The following is a 19,360-nucleotide window of genomic DNA, read 5'->3' as shown; positions in this document are numbered from 1 at the left end:
CTGTGAGCATCCACTTCTGTATTTGCCAGGCACTGGTATGGCCTCACAAGAGACAGCTATATCAGAGTCCTTTCAGCAAAATCTTGCTGGCATATGTAATAGGGTCTGTGTTTGGTGGCTGATTATTGTCATCTTGGCACGAATGCTGCTGGCCAAGTTAGCCAGCTGGACATAGGGAAGTTCGTTGGCTTCTCTCTCCTTTTCAAACCGTTCATCCAGGTGTCTGTACCATTGTCATTGCCCTTCCCCAGTTTCCCCCTCTGTCTTCACTCAGACCTCTGTATCTCTCCCTGTGACTTCTGCGCAACCGTGGAACTGTTCTCTGCGCTTCTGGGCCTGCCTCATGGTTTGCTTATCATTATCCACATTAAGTTAATGCTGTTCCCAAAATTCAAGTCTAATCATTAACAACCTACTGAAAGTTCCTCCTTTCCCTCTGGAGTAAGTCCAAATTCTCCATCTCTGTCATCACCCAGCACAACCTAGTCTCCTGTCTCTTTACAAGAAGGAAGAAGACAGCATCTCCCCAGCACACAGTCCCTCTGATGGCCACCACAGTTCTTCTCCTGTGTCTTGAGCAGTATCTACTGTCCACTTTCTCCGCTTCTCGTATCAAGGTCCTCATGATGTAGCGGTGCCAAATCCTTAGCTAGTTGATCTTTTGTCTGCACTTGAAACAGCTGAGCATTCTTTCTGTTTTCCTCTATACAAGCTAATCTAGTCATAACTGAAGTGTTCCTTCCTCACACAGAAGCAGAGCTTCAGTGGCTGCTTAAGGCTCTCCCACATATATTCAGCTTCCGGTCTGATGTCCTTAGAAGCATCTCAGATGTACTGTGTCCTTACAGCTCTCTGAGCCTGTCTAAGCCAGGAATTTTCTCACAGGCAGCACAGTTCTATCAGTCCCTTCCCTCTGCTGTCACTGCTACAACTGAAGCTGTGCTTGCTCTCTCCCAGTCTCTTTCCATACACAGCCAGGTTGGTTTTCTTCTGCTTTTACATTTTAATTGGATTTATGTCTTCTCTGTATAAACTCTTTAGGAACTTTTCTTAGCAGTCAAGCTAAGTCTCTAAGACTCCCCACAACCCACTTCCTGCTTACCCCATGGCAGCTTGCTGCTATTGTGACCATGGGCTTTCCACACCTCAGACTGCTCTGTGTGCTGCTTTCGTCTACTCCGTGCATGACAGAATGTCTGTAAGCGTCACCCAAATGAAGGTTTCTCCAGTTACTTAGCAAAGCATCCTGACTACTTCCATTATAATGTCTCTTAGTAGTTATGGTTTTATTATTTTCTGCTTTCTGATAATTTTGCCTGATCTGCTCAGCATCAGAATTTTACCTCTGTTCAACAGTCCCCCCCCCCCAACAATGCCTAGAAAATCCCACATACTGAAAATGTGTGCTAGGTGGCTGATCATTGTTTCTCAGTGAGGGAAGCTGATGTTCCTTGGGAGACATCTGACAATGCCTGTGGACATTTTTTATTGTGATGACTTGGTGGCAGTGCTGGTGTGCTATTTATTAACATGCTGTAGACACTAAAAATGTCAATAAATGTCCTAAAACACAAAACAGGCTTCTAAAACAAAGAATTTTCTAATCCTAATTGTCAATATGAGAAACATCTGGCTTAGATCTGTGAGAGCACTTCCCACATTAGTGTGGCTTATACTTCCTTGTCACAGTCCACTTGACTCTAAATTCCTTACCTTTACTGTTGTCTCTCCACATCATCTAGGATTTATAAGAGAGTCACCCAGGGAACTCATAATTGTGGCTAAAGAGAGGAACAAATGAATGTTCAAACTAGCCTGTCTGTAGTTATTTGACAGGAAGTGTTGCTGCTTAGACTCTGCAGCAGACCATAAGATCCATTGCATCTGAAGCAGTAGCATAGAAAATAATGGAAAGAACATGCATGAGACCCATATCTCAAATGTTTGTTCTGTTCAGGTTATAACTAAATTTGACAAGAGTCACCCATTTAAAATGACAACCAAGATAGAAGTGGTAAGGGATTAAAGTGTTACCTTTTACTTTTCAAGTAACTGCTCTGAGGTGACCATCCAGGCATGCGACCTGCTCTGCTCCGAGAATTGTTTGAGGGTGGAGCTGTGGGGAGGGTGCATTTCTTTCCAAGTTGTCAAGTCAGGCTTCATTGCCTAAGCAAAGTCTTAGAGTCTCACAAACAGCCTAGACTGGAAAGGGGATCTAGATAGATAGATCATAGCACTGCATTGGCAGGAGCTCAGAGACCTTGTCTGTAAACTAGCCAATGTGCTATAACCAAGCAGCCATGGGTTACTACTTAAGAAAGGGAAGATGGACAACTTTCCATTTTTACCTTAGTGCCTAATGATGAAACTCCAGATCAGCATACTTAATGAAGTTCTATAGTTTTTATTCTCTAGATTCCAGTTGGTTTTAGTTCCTTCATTATATACTCAAAGAAAACTTACAAAAAATAAAATGTATTATCTATAATAGTGCCTCACAGATTATTTGTGATAAAGGACTGAGGGTTTTAGTGGGTTCATTGTCCCCTAAATTGCAGTAGAATAGTACTTTTGTGAAATGCAATAAAAATTAATCACTAAAAGAAATAACCATATTCTTAGTTGTCTTAACAATGTTAGCCTCCTGTGAAGATTGCTAAGTGAACCCTCTCAGATTTTATATCTGTCTCAGCATCTCTCCTTACCTCTGCAATAGGCTGGGAGGGGAACTCACCCATGATGATGTGCTTTTAGAAGTGTTTTCTGAAAGCCTCTTTTGGGTTCATGTGTATGTAGACAGTGATGTTAGGTTTTTTAACAAAGGTGTTTTCTTTATGTTTAAAACTTGAAATTTGCTTTTAAAATAGCTTTAGAAGCCACCTCCTAGTAGTGTACAGATCATAATGGATCATTTAAATGTTCGTGTTCATGTTCCCTTCATAGCTCATCTTGCTTGTTTTACAGCTGAAGCCAATACTGATCTTAATTCTACAGATGCATAAGAAATCCTGCCTTTCCTGGTTCGGGAGAGGGTGCCCTTCAGTGCCTTGTATATTAAAGCATGACATTGGGGGAAGAAAGAAGCCCAATAAAGTGACATGCTCAAGATTACATTACTAAGTGGGAGATACTGTGGCATAGCCATTGGTCTTACAGTATCAGTGGTATCAGATGGTCTGGCTGGAATCCCAACCTACCTTTTAGCTCAGTGTCTTCATGCAGTCATTTGGTCTACTAAGAATCATGTAATAAGTATTCATACACATTTTTTAAATTGAAAGGCACATATAAAAGTTTTTAGTAAACCGCAGGGCTCATAAACAAAAACATAGGATTGGGAAGCCATACCTTGTAATGTGGAGACCATCGCTCCTCTGCATTTCATGCTCACACTGCAGAGACAAGACAGTACATTCAGTGTGCCTGTTTGAAGGTGTATTTATGAGGGAAGACCTAGAGAAATGGCTCATCAAAGAGTGCATACTGCATTTCTTTTTTTTTTTTTTTAATCTTTTTATTTATTTATTATATGTAAGTACACTGTAGCTGTCTTCAGACACTCCAGAAGAGGGAGTCAGATCTTGTTACGGATATGAGCCACCATGTGGTTGCTGGGATCTGAACTCCGGACCTTCGGAAGAGCGGTTGGGTGCTCTTACCCACTGAGCCATCTCACCAGCCTGCATTCTGCATTTCTAGAGGACCCAAGTTCATCCCTGTCTGTGACTCCACTCCCAGGCCATCTGATGCCCCTTTCTGGCCTGGGAGGGAGGGTACTAAGCATGTATGTGGTGCATAGATGTAGGCACGACACTGATCTATATAAAATAAAAATAAATCTTTTTAAAAATGTTTTTATATATATAGCAGCTTGGAAAATGAGTTATTTAAAATGTCAGGAAACAAAATTAGGTGTACATGATTATAATTGTTTGTTAAAATAATATATGTATGTTACTAAAGACAAATAGCTTGACTAAGGGTAAGGCCCTTGGTCTGTCATGTAGAACATAATATGGCTGTGGTATTGTTTTCATTATTACAGCTGTGAAAATTTTGCACATGGGTACAGTGTATTTTGATCACAATTCTTTCTCTAATTCCTCCTGATCCACACCTCTCTCAACTTCTTGTCCTTTAAAAAAAAATAGGCTTCTGCTTCTTCTGCTTCTTCTTCTTCTTCTTCTTCTTCTTCTTCTTCTTCTTCTTTTAAAGTTTTATATCTTAAACAACATAATGCATTTAAGTAACCTGACCCCTTCTGAGAAAGTTTCCTTGTCTGAAAGCCTTTTTTTTATTTTCTTCTTCTTCACAAGAACAGAAGTTTCTGCTGCTTTTTTTTCTTCCTAGAAAGAAGAGTTAAAACAGCATTAATAAGATGCTGACGTTTGCAATTTAGGAATTTGAGTTGGTTAGTTTTGTGGATGTGTCCTGTACTGCACATGCTCTGTAAATGGTTACAAGGAAATGAAAGACAGGACGCCTCCAGGAAGTCCTGTACTGCACATGCTCTGTAAATGGTTACAAGGAAATGAAAGACAGGACGCCTCCAGGAAGGGCTATTATGTCTGCTTCATGGCTTCTCTTACGAAATGCATCTGATGATGTTCCCATTGTACAGGTGGGAAAATGAAGCCCAGAATGTAATTGGTCTAAGTTAAATACCATGTCTAACCACACACTTAGCACCATCCCCTACTGAGAGGAACTCACGATGGATAAGTCAGGTTAAGCCAGCTCCTTCTGATTTAAACACTTTTGCAGTGCGTTTTCTTCTTTTATAAAAATGAAATCTTTGTGCTGTCTGACAGCTTTTAGTTATTTAAGCAAACCCTAGAAAAAACCACACAGATGTACTAAATACAGGATGATAACTACTAATCGTGGCCATGATGTTCCTTGGGAAGGAAGAGTGTTGGGGGTTAAAGTGTTTAGGGAAAACTTGGAGTAAGATTTAAACTTAGCTTAGAAAATGGTTGCACTATAGGCAGAGACGATTGATGTTCAGAGATGGGGAGGGTCAGAACACAAGAGAGATAAATGTGAGATATTTTGGCAAGAACTGCAGGCTCAAAGGATGCCTTGTTAGAATGGTATGAGAGAACTCCAGAGACAGGTTCACATGCCGGGGTCGGGGGGCGTGTGGGGGAGAGCCAACTCTCAGAATTATCTTATGGCCTCTGCCCATGTGCAGGTGTACGCACCCCCTCACACACACATACCACACCACACACACACACACACACCACATATATATACCATACCATACACACACATACCATACACACATACCACACCACACACCGCACACACATACCACACACACACACACACCAGATACACACACACACATACACACACACACACACCACACACCACACACACATACACACAAAACACACATAAATGTTTAAAAAAAATTTTAAAGACAGATAATAGGATCTTAGATGCCAAACTGAAGATGTAGGATTTTTTTCTCTTGTGCTTATATATAATAGAAACCCGTGTTAAATGTTCATCACATGCCAGTCCTTATTTTATGTGCTATATCTGTGTGATATTGAAGATAAGCGCAGTGTCTAAAGAGAAAAATAACTTACCGAGGTAACCAGGCACAAGTAGATGAGGCAAGATTTGAAACAATCAAGTTAAAGCCAACTCCTGTTTCTCATTACACCATCCTGTTCTGGTTGTAGGATCATTGGTAAGATGAACAAGTTTCAAACCCAGGGTAAGTCTTAAACAAGTAATGTGCCTTACTTACGTATGGCTTCTAACATTTAAAAATGTTAACTTGTGATCAGAAAGCGATACTCATTCGTACCCATAATGTGCTTACACACAGGAGCCCAGGACATTACAGAAGTTAATGTATCTGTGCAATGGCCTTCAGCTCTGATTACTGTTTTATGCTCAGTGTGTCTGCATTTCTGTATACATCTGACAGTGAACCTTAGTTAACTAACATCTAAGATGTGTTAGCCTGTACTAACTGTATTCAGTACTCAGATTGTGGTTTCTGGACCACCAGAGGAGCAACATCATCAGGAAACTTGGTAAAAAGGTTCCAGCTTCCCCCAGATCTGTTGAGTCAGAAGCTGGAGGTAAGGTGTAATAGCTTTCAGTGGGCCTTGAATAGTGATGGGGGTGTTGGTGTGTAAGAACCATCATTACAGTCTACTCTAGACTTTCAGTTCAGGAGCAGATTGCTTGATTTTACTGTTAAGTGTTTGTTATTGGGTCTTATACTTTGACCCACAATACGTTTTAAGCATAAAATTCCCTGGGCAGTGGTAGCTCACGCCTTTATTCCTAGCACTTGGGAGGCAAAGGCAGGTAGACCTCTGTGAGGCCAGCCTAGTGGAGTTTCAGGATAGCCAGGGATACAGGAAGAAACCCTGTCTAAAAAAAGAAAAATAGTAAAGTCGATTTAGAGAACACTCACCTTTGCCTCAGTGGTAGGGTACTTACGTGCCATGCACAGAGCCCTAGGTTCAGTCCCCAACACCAATACACATTGACAAATACTGGCAGGGCAGAGTGAAAGGAAGATATGAGGGTCTTTGAAATATAGAAATAGTATAGGCAGTTAGATAGAGTCATAGAGAAGGCTGCCTCTTCAGCGCTTTTGCTTGGTTGTAACATACACACTCAAATTTTCTGACACAACTGGTTTCTTCTAAATTTCTTTGATTAGTCGTTATTGTGTCTAGTAAAATCGTAAGTATCTGTTAACTGACATTTGCTTGTCACTTTTACATGTTCTTTTTATGGGTATATGGTGTGCATACATGTGTGTGTGTGTAGGCACATAATAGGGATACACATATGTGGGCAAGTAGGATGTGTGTGTGTACCCAAGATGTCAGGTGTCTTCTTGGTCATCGTTTGTCTTATATATTGAGGCAGGATCTCTCATTTGAGTCCAGAATGTACCAGTCCTAGTTCAGATAACCGGGTTAGTCCAGGAATCTCATTTCTGCCTCCCACACCCTGGAATTCCAGGCAAGCCACCATGCCCACCCAACATGAACGTGGCTGCTAGAGCTTCCACCTCTGAGCCTTATGTTCTTGTGACAAGCACTTGCATCGCTGAGCCACCTCTCCAGACCTACATGTTCTTAAATACTTGTATTTTCTGAAAATGAGTTAACAGCTAAAACCTGGTATCTACCAGTCATTACATGAGGTATGAGAAATGAGGTGCTCGGGAGAACCTAGGATTGACAGCTGCTGGGAAACAGAAACTCTTGTGTCTGGTTCTGGATGGTCTGTGGTGAGCCTTTACTTTACAGCATAAACTCTAGGTGTCTTAGAAGTCTTGCACGTTCTTCATTGGTTTTAGTTTCCCAGTCCTTTTTGTTTGCACACAGCCTTGGCTATTATAATTCACCTGCATGGTGTCTTCCCTCTGTGTCTGAAGAAGAAAGGGATTGTGTAGGTGTTTGTTGTTGTTGCTGTTGCTTTTAGTTTAAAGAATCGATATCTGTGTACTATACCATATTCACATATTACATTTTATAGTTATTTAATTCTATAGAGTTATTCTTTATTGTTATACATATGGGTGTTTTGTTGGTATGTATGTCCGTACCATATGCATGCAATATGCAATGCCCATACAGGCCAGAAGAGGGTGTTGTATCCCCTGAAACTGGAGTTATGGATGTTCTTTAGCTTCCATGTGGTTGCTGGGAATTGAAAGAGGCTGGCTTCTGGAAAAGCGGCCAGTGCTCTTAATAGCGGGACTGTCTTCCCAGTCCTGTGTTCTAGGCTTCTTACGCAGGAAGGTAGATAACTTCTTTCTTGGAAAAAGTTGTGTGGTGGTACGGACTGCTTGACTTTAAAATACTGCCTTACCAGTGATGTTAAAACAGTAAAAGAAAGCCTTGCTCTCAGGTGTGCCAGGACAGAGTTGGCATGGTTATGGAATTTGTCTCTTAGCTTGTCAAGTAAAGCTCTTTTATACCTTTATTTAGAGGACATACTTACATTTAAAATTAGTATTTTCATTAGATGTATTAATATTTCCATATGACTAGGCTCTATCAGGAAGTTACATATGACCTTGGGAGTCTTGGCAACATAATGTTTGACCCAGTTAGTGTCTTTGTGAGGAGTTAAACTCTAATGCTAGGCTAATAGATGGGAATAATGGAGTGCAGAATGCTTAACTCACACGAAGAGTGATAACACTGGTTTGGCATGCATGTGAATGAGATTAACTTTGAGAGATGTAGACCTGCAGTTTACAAAGAAAGCTAACATTGAACTTTGAGGCAGTGTTACTGAATTTGGCAATGATACAAATACTTTTGAAATACAAGATAAGGGCTGTAGAGAGAAGTCAGCTGTTGAGAGCGCTTATTGCTCTTCCAGAAGGCCCAGGTTTGATCTCAGCACCCACATTGGGCGGCTCATAACTGCCTGTAACTCCAGCTCCATGGGAGCCAGCATCCTCCTACCCCGTGGGCACCCCACACAGCTATGGACAGTTCTCCAGCTTTAGCCTTACCTCTCCAGAGGGAACAGCTATGATTCCCCTTTGTGCCAATACTATGCCTTTTAAGGCCTTGTTAAGATTAAAGCTGTTGCTGGGCAGTGGTGGCGCACACCTTTAATCCCAGCACTTGGGAGGCAGAGGCAGGGGGATGTCTGTGTTCGAGGCCAGCCTGGTCTACAGAGTGAGTTCCAGGATAGCCAGGGCTACACAGAGAAACCCTGTCTCAAAAAACCAAAAAAAAAAAAAAAAAAAAAAAAGGAAAAGATTAAAGCTATCAAAGATAATTTATTCTAGTGATTTAAGATAAAATATGTGGTTTTAAGAAAAAACACAAAACAGAATACCCAGTACCAAGAAGGCAGTGGCTGCATCTCCAGCTTGTCCTGTGTTGCTGATCCACTGCCCAGTTCAAGTTCCCTATCTTCTCTGGACCTTAATTTCCATTTCTGTAGAACAAGTGAGAGATGTGAACAAATCAGAACCCGTCTTCTGGTACTGATATTTTTATGATTTATATAAAAGTAAAGCCAGATCTTATACCCATATCTTTAGCCTGCATTGGTAGAAAATACTCTGTTTGAAATCATTTGAGCAGATAATGATTTCAGCATACTTGTTGTTTTTCAGAAACTCTGTGAAGGCATATTTAAGGTCCTTGTCAAGGAGGTCCCAACGACATGCCAAGTGTCCTGCCTGGAAGTACTCCGCATTCTCTCCAGAGACAAAAAGATCTTAGTTCCTGTAACAACTAAGGAAAATATGCAAATACTGCTGAGACTAGCCAAGCTCCACGAGTCGGATGATTCTTTGGAGAAGGTGTCAGAGTTCCCGGTTATTGTGGAATCATTGAAGTGTCTGTGTAACATCGTGTTCAACAGTCAGATGGCACAGCAGCTTAGCCTGGAACTGAATCTCGCTGCAAAGCTCTGTAACCTCCTAAGAAAGTGCAAGGACCGAAAATTTATCAATGACATAAAGTGCTTTGACTTGCGCTTGCTCTTCGTCTTGTCACTTTTGCACACTGACATCAGGTCACAATTGCGCTATGAGCTCCAGGGACTCCCGCTGCTAACCCAGATCTTGGAAAGTGCCTTTAGCATCAAGTGGACCGATGAGTATGAGTCGGCCATAGACCATAATGGACCTCCTCTCTCACCTCAGGAGACAGACTGTGCCATTGAGGCCCTCAAAGCTCTGTTCAATGTGACGGTAGACAGTTGGAAGGTGCATAAAGAGGTAAGGTTGGAAAAGTACCCACATCTTTCTGGAATTAAGTGTCTAGGTTGTCCTTACAGATGCACACAGAAGAGGGAATGGAAACAGCGCCCAGTTCCCTCATCAGTCTGTTCTCTAAGTTGCAAGGCATTTCTTTCTTAGCTTGCCTTCTCTCAGGGCTGGAGAGATAGCTTAGTGGTCCTGAGCACTGGCTGCTTTTCCAGAACCAGCCCTGGACTCCGTTCCCAGCACTCACATGGTGACTCACAACCATCTGGAACTCTAGTTCCAAGAGACCCCATATTCTTCTTGTGGCCTTCATGAGTAACATGGTGCATATGGTGCAGCTATACATGCAGGCAAAACACCTACATGCATAAAATAAAATGAAAAATAAGAGTAAAATAAGGAAGGACTGCCATTTTATAAGATGACAGACTCCTGTGAGTGGCATAACCATTGTCCTTTTTAAGTGCTCTTTAAGAACGAGGTTCAAGTGACAGATTGGATGGAAACAGAAGACTAATGGTAGGTTCTTATGTTGACGCTGTCTGACAAGTTAGAATAAACCCATTCCATTGATACTGACCAACAAAAGCTGTTGTCCGTTAAGCAGAGTGAAAACCATTGAGTGCACCTGTTGTTAACAGTCTCCAAGGGGCTTCTTTGTAGTGCTACAGAGCCCTATGAGGCTAAAACCACACAGAGCCAGATATTCATGTTTACATACAGTTCTAAGAAACAGGCTAATTACACCAGAGAGTGGGAAATACTGTTTTAAACCACTAGACTTATTTCTTGACTAGGATCTTTCTCTGGCTTGGACCTTCCAACAACCCCAAGTGAGGCAGACTTGGTAGTTTATATTTGAGTTCCTGCAAGAACAGCATGCTAAATGTGAAATTTAATTTCAGGAAATTCAGAGTTATAAGTCAAGGGACATCAAGTCCTTCCTTCATCAAGAATCCTAGCATTTCACATTCTCTTTTTCAGTGGCCTTAAAAACCCAGTGCAGTTTAGCTCCCGCCTTGGAGGTTAACATTCTGTGCTGTCCATTTGAAGTAATTCTCACCCATGTTTTTGCCAGCAGTCTGCTGGAGAAGGGTTATCCGCACAGCTATAGTGGGAGCATACAGGCATCTGAGTTGTAAAGTGCAAATAGGTCTGTATTTTGAAAGCAAATATTTGAAGATCAGAGCTAGCAGCTGTTTCAGATGGCTGCAGTGTAGTCAGCTTTTACTGAGACTTGGCAGGAAAAGATGTGGAAAGCCCACATGCTCCATTTATGCTTTGAAACCAAATATTTGGAAGTATTTAAAATGTTATGTCTCTGCTTATTTGGTACCTTCTGTGGTTATTTTTATTACACTGTTTGTTTTGGTGTTTTAAAGATCTCCATTTAGTTGTAAAAGCACCTCTGAGGCTTGGTTTGCCATTGTTAGAGTACACTGTTTGGATGACTGACAAGATGGCTTCTACCTCAGTGTCTGTTTAGCATGTATGTGTGGGAAGCATGTGGTAAGAATCAGGACGTTGAGATGAGCTTCCTGTAGTATGCTTTAGCTAAGTAACTGGGATTGGAGAGCTCTAGGAAATGTTGGAATAACAAAGCCTCACTTAGTGTTCCAGAAGGCTCCTTCTCCACCCCATAACAGATGGACCGGTGGTCCTTAAATAGGTTTATCTGTAAGCCATGGGGCAGTTAGTGCTGCTCTTATGAAGTATGTGTCATGAGTGTGACACTGGGCCAACACTGAAGCTTTCAGAAATATAAACAGTACTGAAAATAGGATCTTTGACAACCTATTTATAAAAGAATGCCTTCATGTGGTTCTGTAGTCAACAGTCGCTCAACAGATGTTTATAAACAATTGCTAGACATTGTTCCAGGCATTGCAGAGCATACTGGCAAATACTAATCATTGTCTTTGCCTTCATGACACTTTAGTAGTTTCATAGGTAGAAACAGGCAGTGTCAGCAAATGGATGAGTAATGAAGTTGTGTTTAGTGCAAGGAGAGGAGACATTTCTGGAGTTCTCTCCTGGATCTGAAGAGTGCAGGGACAGAGGCTTCCTAGAACTAAACATGATTACAAGACACTCCTGTGCTTTTTTGTGGTGCAGTCATAACTCAGCCTGGAGAGATTTCTGATCCAGTACAGAGAAATGGGGTGGCTGTGGTGGGGGTGGAGGGAGGTGTCCACTTCCCCTGGAATTCAGTGTCTTCTTTTTTTGTCAGACATTACATTTACCTCAACTGAGTGAGCCAGCAGAATGGTTAATGTTTTAAATACCAACCAAAATAAAGAAGTATGAAAAAGTTACTGGGAGTCCACTTTTAAAATAAATACTATTATTTTTCTGCTTAGGAAAACAGTATACACTCATAAGCAATCTAAGAAAGAGGCACATAAGAGACAAAAGCTGCAGGCTATCTGTAAACTCAGCGCTCAGAAGATGACACTGCTGGCAGTCCAGTCGGTCTTCATCGAATACCGTGAACAGAGAGGCAGCTTTACAAAACACAGACACTTTATAATCTTCCTCTCTTCCCACGCTGTTCTTGAAGAACAGTGGGCTTCAGGGCTGAGGGTGTGACTCAAGAACAGCTCCTTAGCATTTGTGAGCTCCAGATTTGAGTCTCCCATTTGCCAAGATAAACTGCTTTTAAGAATAAAGGTTTCAAAATGTGTTCCTCTGGCAGGAACGTCCCTAGGAGTGGCCTCTGGGGGTGAGTCTCCTAGGTTCCTCATCTCTACACTGAGAAGAGAAATTTTACAAAGAAAAAAGGAACCTTTGATAATTTTACTGTTGATATTGTCTCTTTAAACTTGCATTGTAACTAAGATTTTGTTTGGAGAGTGAAAAGGTTCAGCATCCAAGACAAACTTGATACTACTCTCTCACTGAGAAATATTAGAGATGATGAATCTCATGAAAGAACACTTGTAAGTTTAAAAGCACTTGTGAGTATAAACAGTACCAATGAGTATAAATATGAAAATAGAATCCCTCATATTTATCAGCCTTTAACAAACGCTACTTGCATATTTAAGCATGGATGTAATGAACTTTCTTGTGAAGTCTACATTCCTGAAGTAGATGGGCCAGAGGACTTCAAAAGTTTAAAGTTTTGTAAGATATTGCCTGAGTGTGTGCCTCTGACTCTCAAACCGAGGCATCTGGCTTTAAGATGCATATATGCCTGTGGTATAGCCTAGCGGCTAGTTTTGGCTTTAGCTACTTTAGCAGGTATGTTTAAGACTCCCTTCATTTGCATTTCACCAGAAGAAGATTTGACTGGGTGTTCCTTAAGGTTTAACAAATTAGTACCCATTGTTTGTGCCTCAGTGTTAAATTCCTGTTGCCTACAAATGCATCATAACTGATTAATTTGAAGATCCCTTTCCTTAAAGCTGTCTCATTTCCACATGTGAATCTAGCTTTTCTCTCTCCTCCTCCCTCCCTCTCCTCACTGTTTCCTTCTGACTCCCTTTCTTAAGATGGTATATTTGAAAAGGTGAAATGGTTTCTCTAGCAGGGTATAAGGATAGTTTTAAAATAATCTTGTCTTTGTCTATTTTATTTTCTTCAGTATCTCTGTTGATGGAGCAATTCATGTTTCACAGAGTTCCTTGACTTAGTTCACATTCCCTTCCCCATGTGCCCGAGTACTGCTGCAGAGAAAAGCTGCTGGTCAGGGCCAGCCAGCCAGACATTAGAGACAGACAGACAGCTGGTGCAAACAGAGAAGCGCATATCCAGTGCTCAGAAGGTGCTGTGCATGTAACGGGCAGCACCAGAAACAGTCCCGGAGAACTCCACAGAGGAACACCGGGTTATTCTAGAGACTGAAGGAAATGTGAGGAAGGATGGGATGGTTGAAACAGAGAGCTCCAGGCTCTGCAATGCTTAGTCATTAAATCATATCAGCAAATACGTGTGTGCCTAGGTTACACTGGGTTCTAAGTGGGGCACTAGTGCAAGGTAAAGCAGCCTGTTCTCAAGGCACTAAGAATCTAGTAGGGAACTGCTACAGCCCCAGGAAAGTACATGCGCAGTTGTGCCCTACTCTGTGTCTGCTGCTAGATAACAGCAGGCAGAAGTTGGTGATTATAAATAATAGAGCTTTACTTTGTTTCTTAGAGGCTGGGGAGTCCTAAGTGAAGAAGTCATATCTGGAGAGCTCCCCCATACTCTATCATGTCATGGTAGAGATGTCACATGGGGGAAAAGCCTGCATAAAAGAGCACATAGAGGGCCAGGTGGTAGTGGTGCACGCCTTTAATCCCAGCACTGGGCAGGCAAAAGCAGGTTGGATCTCTGAGTTCAAGACCAAACTGGTCTACAGAGTGAGTTCCAGGATAGCCAGGGATACACGGAGAATCCCTATGGAAAAACAAACTAACTAACTAAACACCGCAAAAGCAGCATATGGACGTATGAGGGGCCTAGAGTTCTCTGGTGATAGCACCCGCCTACCTGTTCCTTAGTGCAGAACCCACATGGCCTTAAGTACTTCTTAAGGACCCTGCCACCATTGCTACTACCATAGAAATTAGATTTCAATATGAGCTTGAGAGGGACTTTTAAACCGTAAGCACACTGTTATAGAATTTACTGGTTTTTTTCCCTATATTTTATATACTTGACAATAAAGAACCACATTAACAGTGAATAGCAGAACCAACAGGTCTTTGGCCTTCCTCTCAGACATGGGTTAGCTATTTTTGGATGAAAATATACAGGAAAAATATTTTTGCAAGTAAAGGGATCTTGCACAATTTTCGTGAGAGAGGAAAGCAGTAGTAAATATAGAATCAAACTAAGAAGTGGCGACTGTAAGAGATCTCAGAGTTTCCTCCATTTTCATCTCACTTTGACCCTGGCACCAACCCAGCCTGCCTGCCTCACTCTTCTTGTCTGTTGTCCCCAGGGACGATCCTCATTCTCTTCCTGGGGGTGTGTGTGGGGGGGAGTGGAGTGTCATTTCAGGGGAGAGGTGAAAATACTGATGTCCTAAAGACAGCTCATCTGAGTCCTGAAACCAGGAAAGAAGACCTGAGTGTGCTGTAGTTGCCTAATGGTTTGCTTATGGTGTTTGTGAGGTATAAACCTTAGCCCCGCTGGACATAGGAGGGCCCTGGAGTCAGAAAGCTGAAGTTGCTTCAGGAAATTCACACAGTGGTAACCAACAGTAGGAAATACTATCCATTCTAGCATGTTTCCTAAAGATTGTTTTTAAAAAATTATACATATATGTGTGTGCCTGTGTGAATTTATACACACTATGTGCATGCAGGTATTCACAGAGGACAGAGGTTATCTGATCTGGAACTGGAGTTCTGGGTGTTTAAAATGACTGATACGATTGTTAGTAACTGAACCTGCATCCTCTGTCAAAACAGTAAGTTGTCTGAACCACTGAACCATCTCTCAGGCCCCGAAGATTATTTTATTTTATTTCATGCTGTTCTATTTTATGTTTTTGAGATAGGATGTTACTTTGTAGCCCTAGTTGGCCTAGAACCTATGATGTTTACCAGCCTGGCCTCCAGCACACAAGAGACCCTTCTGCTGCTGCCTCCCAAGTGCTGTGATTAAAGGCATGTGCTACAACACCCCAGCTGCAAATTTTATTTTAAAAAATTATTGTGTGTGTGTGTGTGTGTGTGTGTGTGTGTGTGAGAGAGAGAGAGAGAGAGAGAGAGAGAGAGAGAGAGAGAGAGAGTGTGTGTGTGTGGGGGGGTACTCCACAGGTTCTACCATGTGCATATGGACAGTTTTGTAGAGTTGGGTCTCCAGGGAACCTAGGTCATCGGGCTTGCAAGACAGCATTCACCTGTTAAGCCATCTCTCTATGCCACTTTCTTTGTTGAATAAAGACTGTTAACTGATAGTGTGACTCTAACAAATATTTGTTGAGATATAGACTAAAAGAGGAGATTAAAGTGTACAAATAAACTACCCGCCCACAGTTGACTGCTTATGACACCTGCCAGTACAATACGGAAGAGGATTTCTTAAAATAATCTTTACTAGTTCAAGCAGATGCGAAATGGATTGAAATCCTTACTTTATATTATACACAAAAAATTAACCTGATAAAAAAGAGACCAAAATATACAAAATTAAACATTAAAGCTTATAGAAGACTTCATAACTTTATTTTAAACAACTCAAGCATTTCTGAAATAAGCAAAGACTCTAAAGAAGATAAAATAAGGACCAAACCTTAAAGAAAATTTAAAAATTGGTCTTCGTTAAAATAAGTTCAAAAGATAATGAGTTACCAAGGATAGGGACCCACTCCTAGAACCCCAGTACTCAGGATGCAGAATTCAGCTTAGTGAGGCGCATGGCGAAGGAGCAGAAATATGTGGCCTTTTGGCCCATGTAGCACATTAAATATGGGCACAGGGCTTGGAAAGGAACTGTCCAACGAGCTGTGCAAATGGCCAGGGAGCATAAGCAAAGCCGTTCCACTCTGTCATCTTAACATGATATTAAAACCAAGAAACAACCACATGTGAAGTGGTTGTGTATCTGTAGAGAAACTTGAGGGTGAGGTCCCCCTTTGTGAGGTGTTTTCTATCTGTATGCTTGAAAATACTGCTTGGCAGTGGTCTCTGAATTTCAGAGTCCAAACTGTGGTGTGTATAAGTACCGGCAGTACAGCATTCTCTCTCCTGGGTGTGAACACGGTATGTTACATATAAGATGTAACACATATGTTTATGGCACCAATCTTCAGGATGGCCCAAACAGGAAACCATCAAAGGCTGGTTAAGTACATTGTGATGTAATATATTCAGTGTACTCATATGATAACAGTGCTTCTTTGAAAAAAATGCAGTATGTATATGTGTGCATGTGTGTATGTGTGTTCACGCATGTGAGCTTGCATATGTTCATGTATGTGGAGGCTAGAGGTTGATGTTAGCTGTCTTCCTCAGTCACTCCCCACTTTATTTGTTTGAGGCAAGGTTTCTCACTGAACCTGGAGCTCACTTTATCCTTTAAGCCACCTGTCCAGCCCCTGTAATGTTCCTGCACTGTATCCAGTGTTTTCTAATCTGTGGTGAAGACCCCATACTTTCTCATGCCATTGCAGACAAGCAACAGATGAACTGTCAAGCACCAAAAAGAACCCCTGCAACTACATACAACATGGAGCGGTCTCATGACAAGAAAGACTGAGAGTCTGATTTATAATTTTTGTCATACAAAATTTAGTGGCAACAGAACTCACTAATGTGGTATTGGAAGTTAGGGCTTTGGAACATGTCATCTGTGGGATCAGGAGAGTTCTGGAGTTCTTAATCGTGGCATTACATGATTTTTGTGTTGCTTACAATAGCTGCTCATTTTGTGCAAAGTTAATCAACCATACAGTTAGAGTTTGAGCAGTTTTCTCTCTGTATATTATACTTGACACTTGGATTGGTTTACTGTTCTCCTGTTTAACACATGCCTTCTGTCTTCATGAAGAAAACTAGTGGGGGAAATAAAGCTTAATTAAACATATGAAATTACAAAATACAATTTCACAAAAGAAACTTTAACAAGACACTATGATATCGATGAGGTAGAAAACAAAGGAGCTCTCTGGGGGTAGAAAAGAGGCAGACAGCCCAGGTTCAGAAGTTGCTCTGAACAGAGACTTAGGTAATAATGGGCAAAGGGACATTGTAGACAGACAGTACAATTAGGGAGTAAGTGGTATGCAAAGACGGGAGATGGGTGGAAAGTGGTGTCTGCAGTGGCAGACTGGGGAAAGACCAACATGGATAGTCTCTTAAGAGGCTTGTCCTGATCGTGAGCCAAGTTCATTACCTCTGGGATAAAGAACTGTCTGCTGTAGAAGGAAGCACTACTGGGTGTGGTAGTTTGTGCACACCATAATCTCCAGCAGTGAGCAGTAGCTGTGTAGGGGGAGTGAGTTCAAGGGCAGCCTCGTTTAAACAGTGAGACCCTGTCACAAAGCTGGAGATGTGGCTCAGTGCCACCAGCAACCAGGGCGCTATCCCAGTTTTCAAAACCAAGCAAGAGACGGTCTCATCAGTGCTTAAGCAGTGGCAAGAGACGATCTCATCAGTGCTTAAGCAGTGGCTGAGTGTGACACAGGCTTCATGGCTTCGTGTACTTTAGGGCAAGTAAGAGTTCTTACACATAAGAGAATTTTCACTCGAGTCTTAGGGATGGGTAGTGAATGCAACAACCGTTATTCCTAGTCTTAGTGCTGGTAGTTCCCTCTGGTCGCCTTCCCACCTCAGCCAGCTCCCTCTACCCCATGATTGCTTGTTGCTTCTTTCCCACGTCTTGTCTTGGCACCAGAAGTTGCACCACATTTCCTTCCTTCCCTCTCCCTCCCTCGGGCCCGGTTGTTATTCAGCATTTTTAAGTGCTGTTGTGTTCCTCACAGAACCTCACATTTATGGAGGGAGCTGAAGATGAGAAGTGACTGATGTGAGGTCATAGCCTAGACTCTTGCTTGGCTCCAAGACCAAAACTGTCCATTATATGACTGAGACCTCCATCTTTCTTAAATCTCTATGTGATGCATTGTTTAAAGTATTTTTAGCCTTGTTACTAGTAGTGAAAGTGTATCCTGTTGTTTGAATCTGTGAGAGACATCTTAGAAAGACTGTGAATTATGTATGTGTGTATACATGATACATGCACACATTTCACTTTAGGTGAACTTAATTATATACTAAGAACTTTTAAAAATTATTGCCTTTGAAGTAAGAGATTCCCTGTAGTATATCTAGGCTATCATAATTACCTCTTCATTGCTGTGTCCTCTTTTATGAGAGAGAGAGGGGAGAGGAGAGAGAATGATTGATTGATTGCCTTGATGCAGGTGGTTAGAAACATTGTGATTGCACTAAGAGATGGCTTGGTAGATAAAGCGCTTGCCGTGCAGGCCTGAGGACCAGATTTCTGTTCTCCAGCACTATCATAAAGCCCACTTGTAGTTTTCATGCTGCAGCAGTGATACAGGCTCTCCAGAGCAAGTTGGCTCGCTAGACAAGCCAAATAGGTGAGGTAGAGATTCATTTCGAGGCTCTGTCTCGGTATATAAAATAGAGAACAATAAAGCAGTCACCACTGACCTGTGCACACATGCACACATACATCACCTATGTGTGGGCATCACACACATACACACACACCAAAAAAGAAAAAGAAGTTCTAATGCCCCAATATCTCATAAATATAGAAGTAGCAGAATTACAACAAATAATTTGGTTTGTTTCTTATTGCTACTTCCTTCTCTCTTGCTCCCTGTCTTTAATTTTTAACATTGCCAGAGAATAAATGTTGGGAAAGTAAGGGGATATAATTCTGATCACTTGTGGTAGTAATGTGGTGCCTGAGAGAGAGAAAAGATAAAAGAGAATGAAATTGGTAGGCATCCATGGTGTTATGTACCAACTGGAAGCTCAGTGCTTAGGAGGCAAAGGTACAGGGTTCTCAAGACCAGTTCAAGCTGGGTAGCTAAGCCCTATCTCAGAGGAGGAGGAAGAGGAGGGAGACGTTGTTGTTGTACTCATTACTTTTGAAAGCTAAGAGATGAAAGTTTCATTAAAAAATGGACAACCAGATATAAAAGAACTGTCTCAGTATATAGCTTAG

The 19,360-nt window shown here is 41.7% G+C and overlaps 1 protein-coding gene across 8 annotated transcripts in view; it reads left to right on the top strand.

Moving 5' to 3' along the window:
• Ric8b (RIC8 guanine nucleotide exchange factor B) overlaps positions 1-19,360 on the top strand; it is a 100,444-nt gene that overhangs the window by 19,684 nt on the left and 61,400 nt on the right. For 7 of the 8 annotated variants that reach the window (XM_029542183.1, XM_021204863.2, XM_021204860.2 and 4 more), the window contains exon 3: positions 9,131-9,739. In XM_029542183.1, coding sequence (XP_029398043.1) covers positions 9,131-9,739 — 609 coding nt within the window. Of the gene's footprint in view, positions 1-5,716; positions 5,732-9,130; positions 9,740-19,360 lie in introns of those variants that run through there. The other variant, XM_029542185.1, reaches the window with a different exon arrangement.

The sequence above is a fragment of the Mus pahari genome, chromosome 9 (genome assembly GCF_900095145.1).
Source record: "Mus pahari chromosome 9, PAHARI_EIJ_v1.1, whole genome shotgun sequence".
NCBI classification, from domain to species: domain Eukaryota; kingdom Metazoa; phylum Chordata; class Mammalia; order Rodentia; family Muridae; genus Mus; species Mus pahari.
The sequence above is the reverse complement of the archived record's forward strand: the minus strand, read 5'-3'. Positions and strand labels throughout refer to the sequence as shown.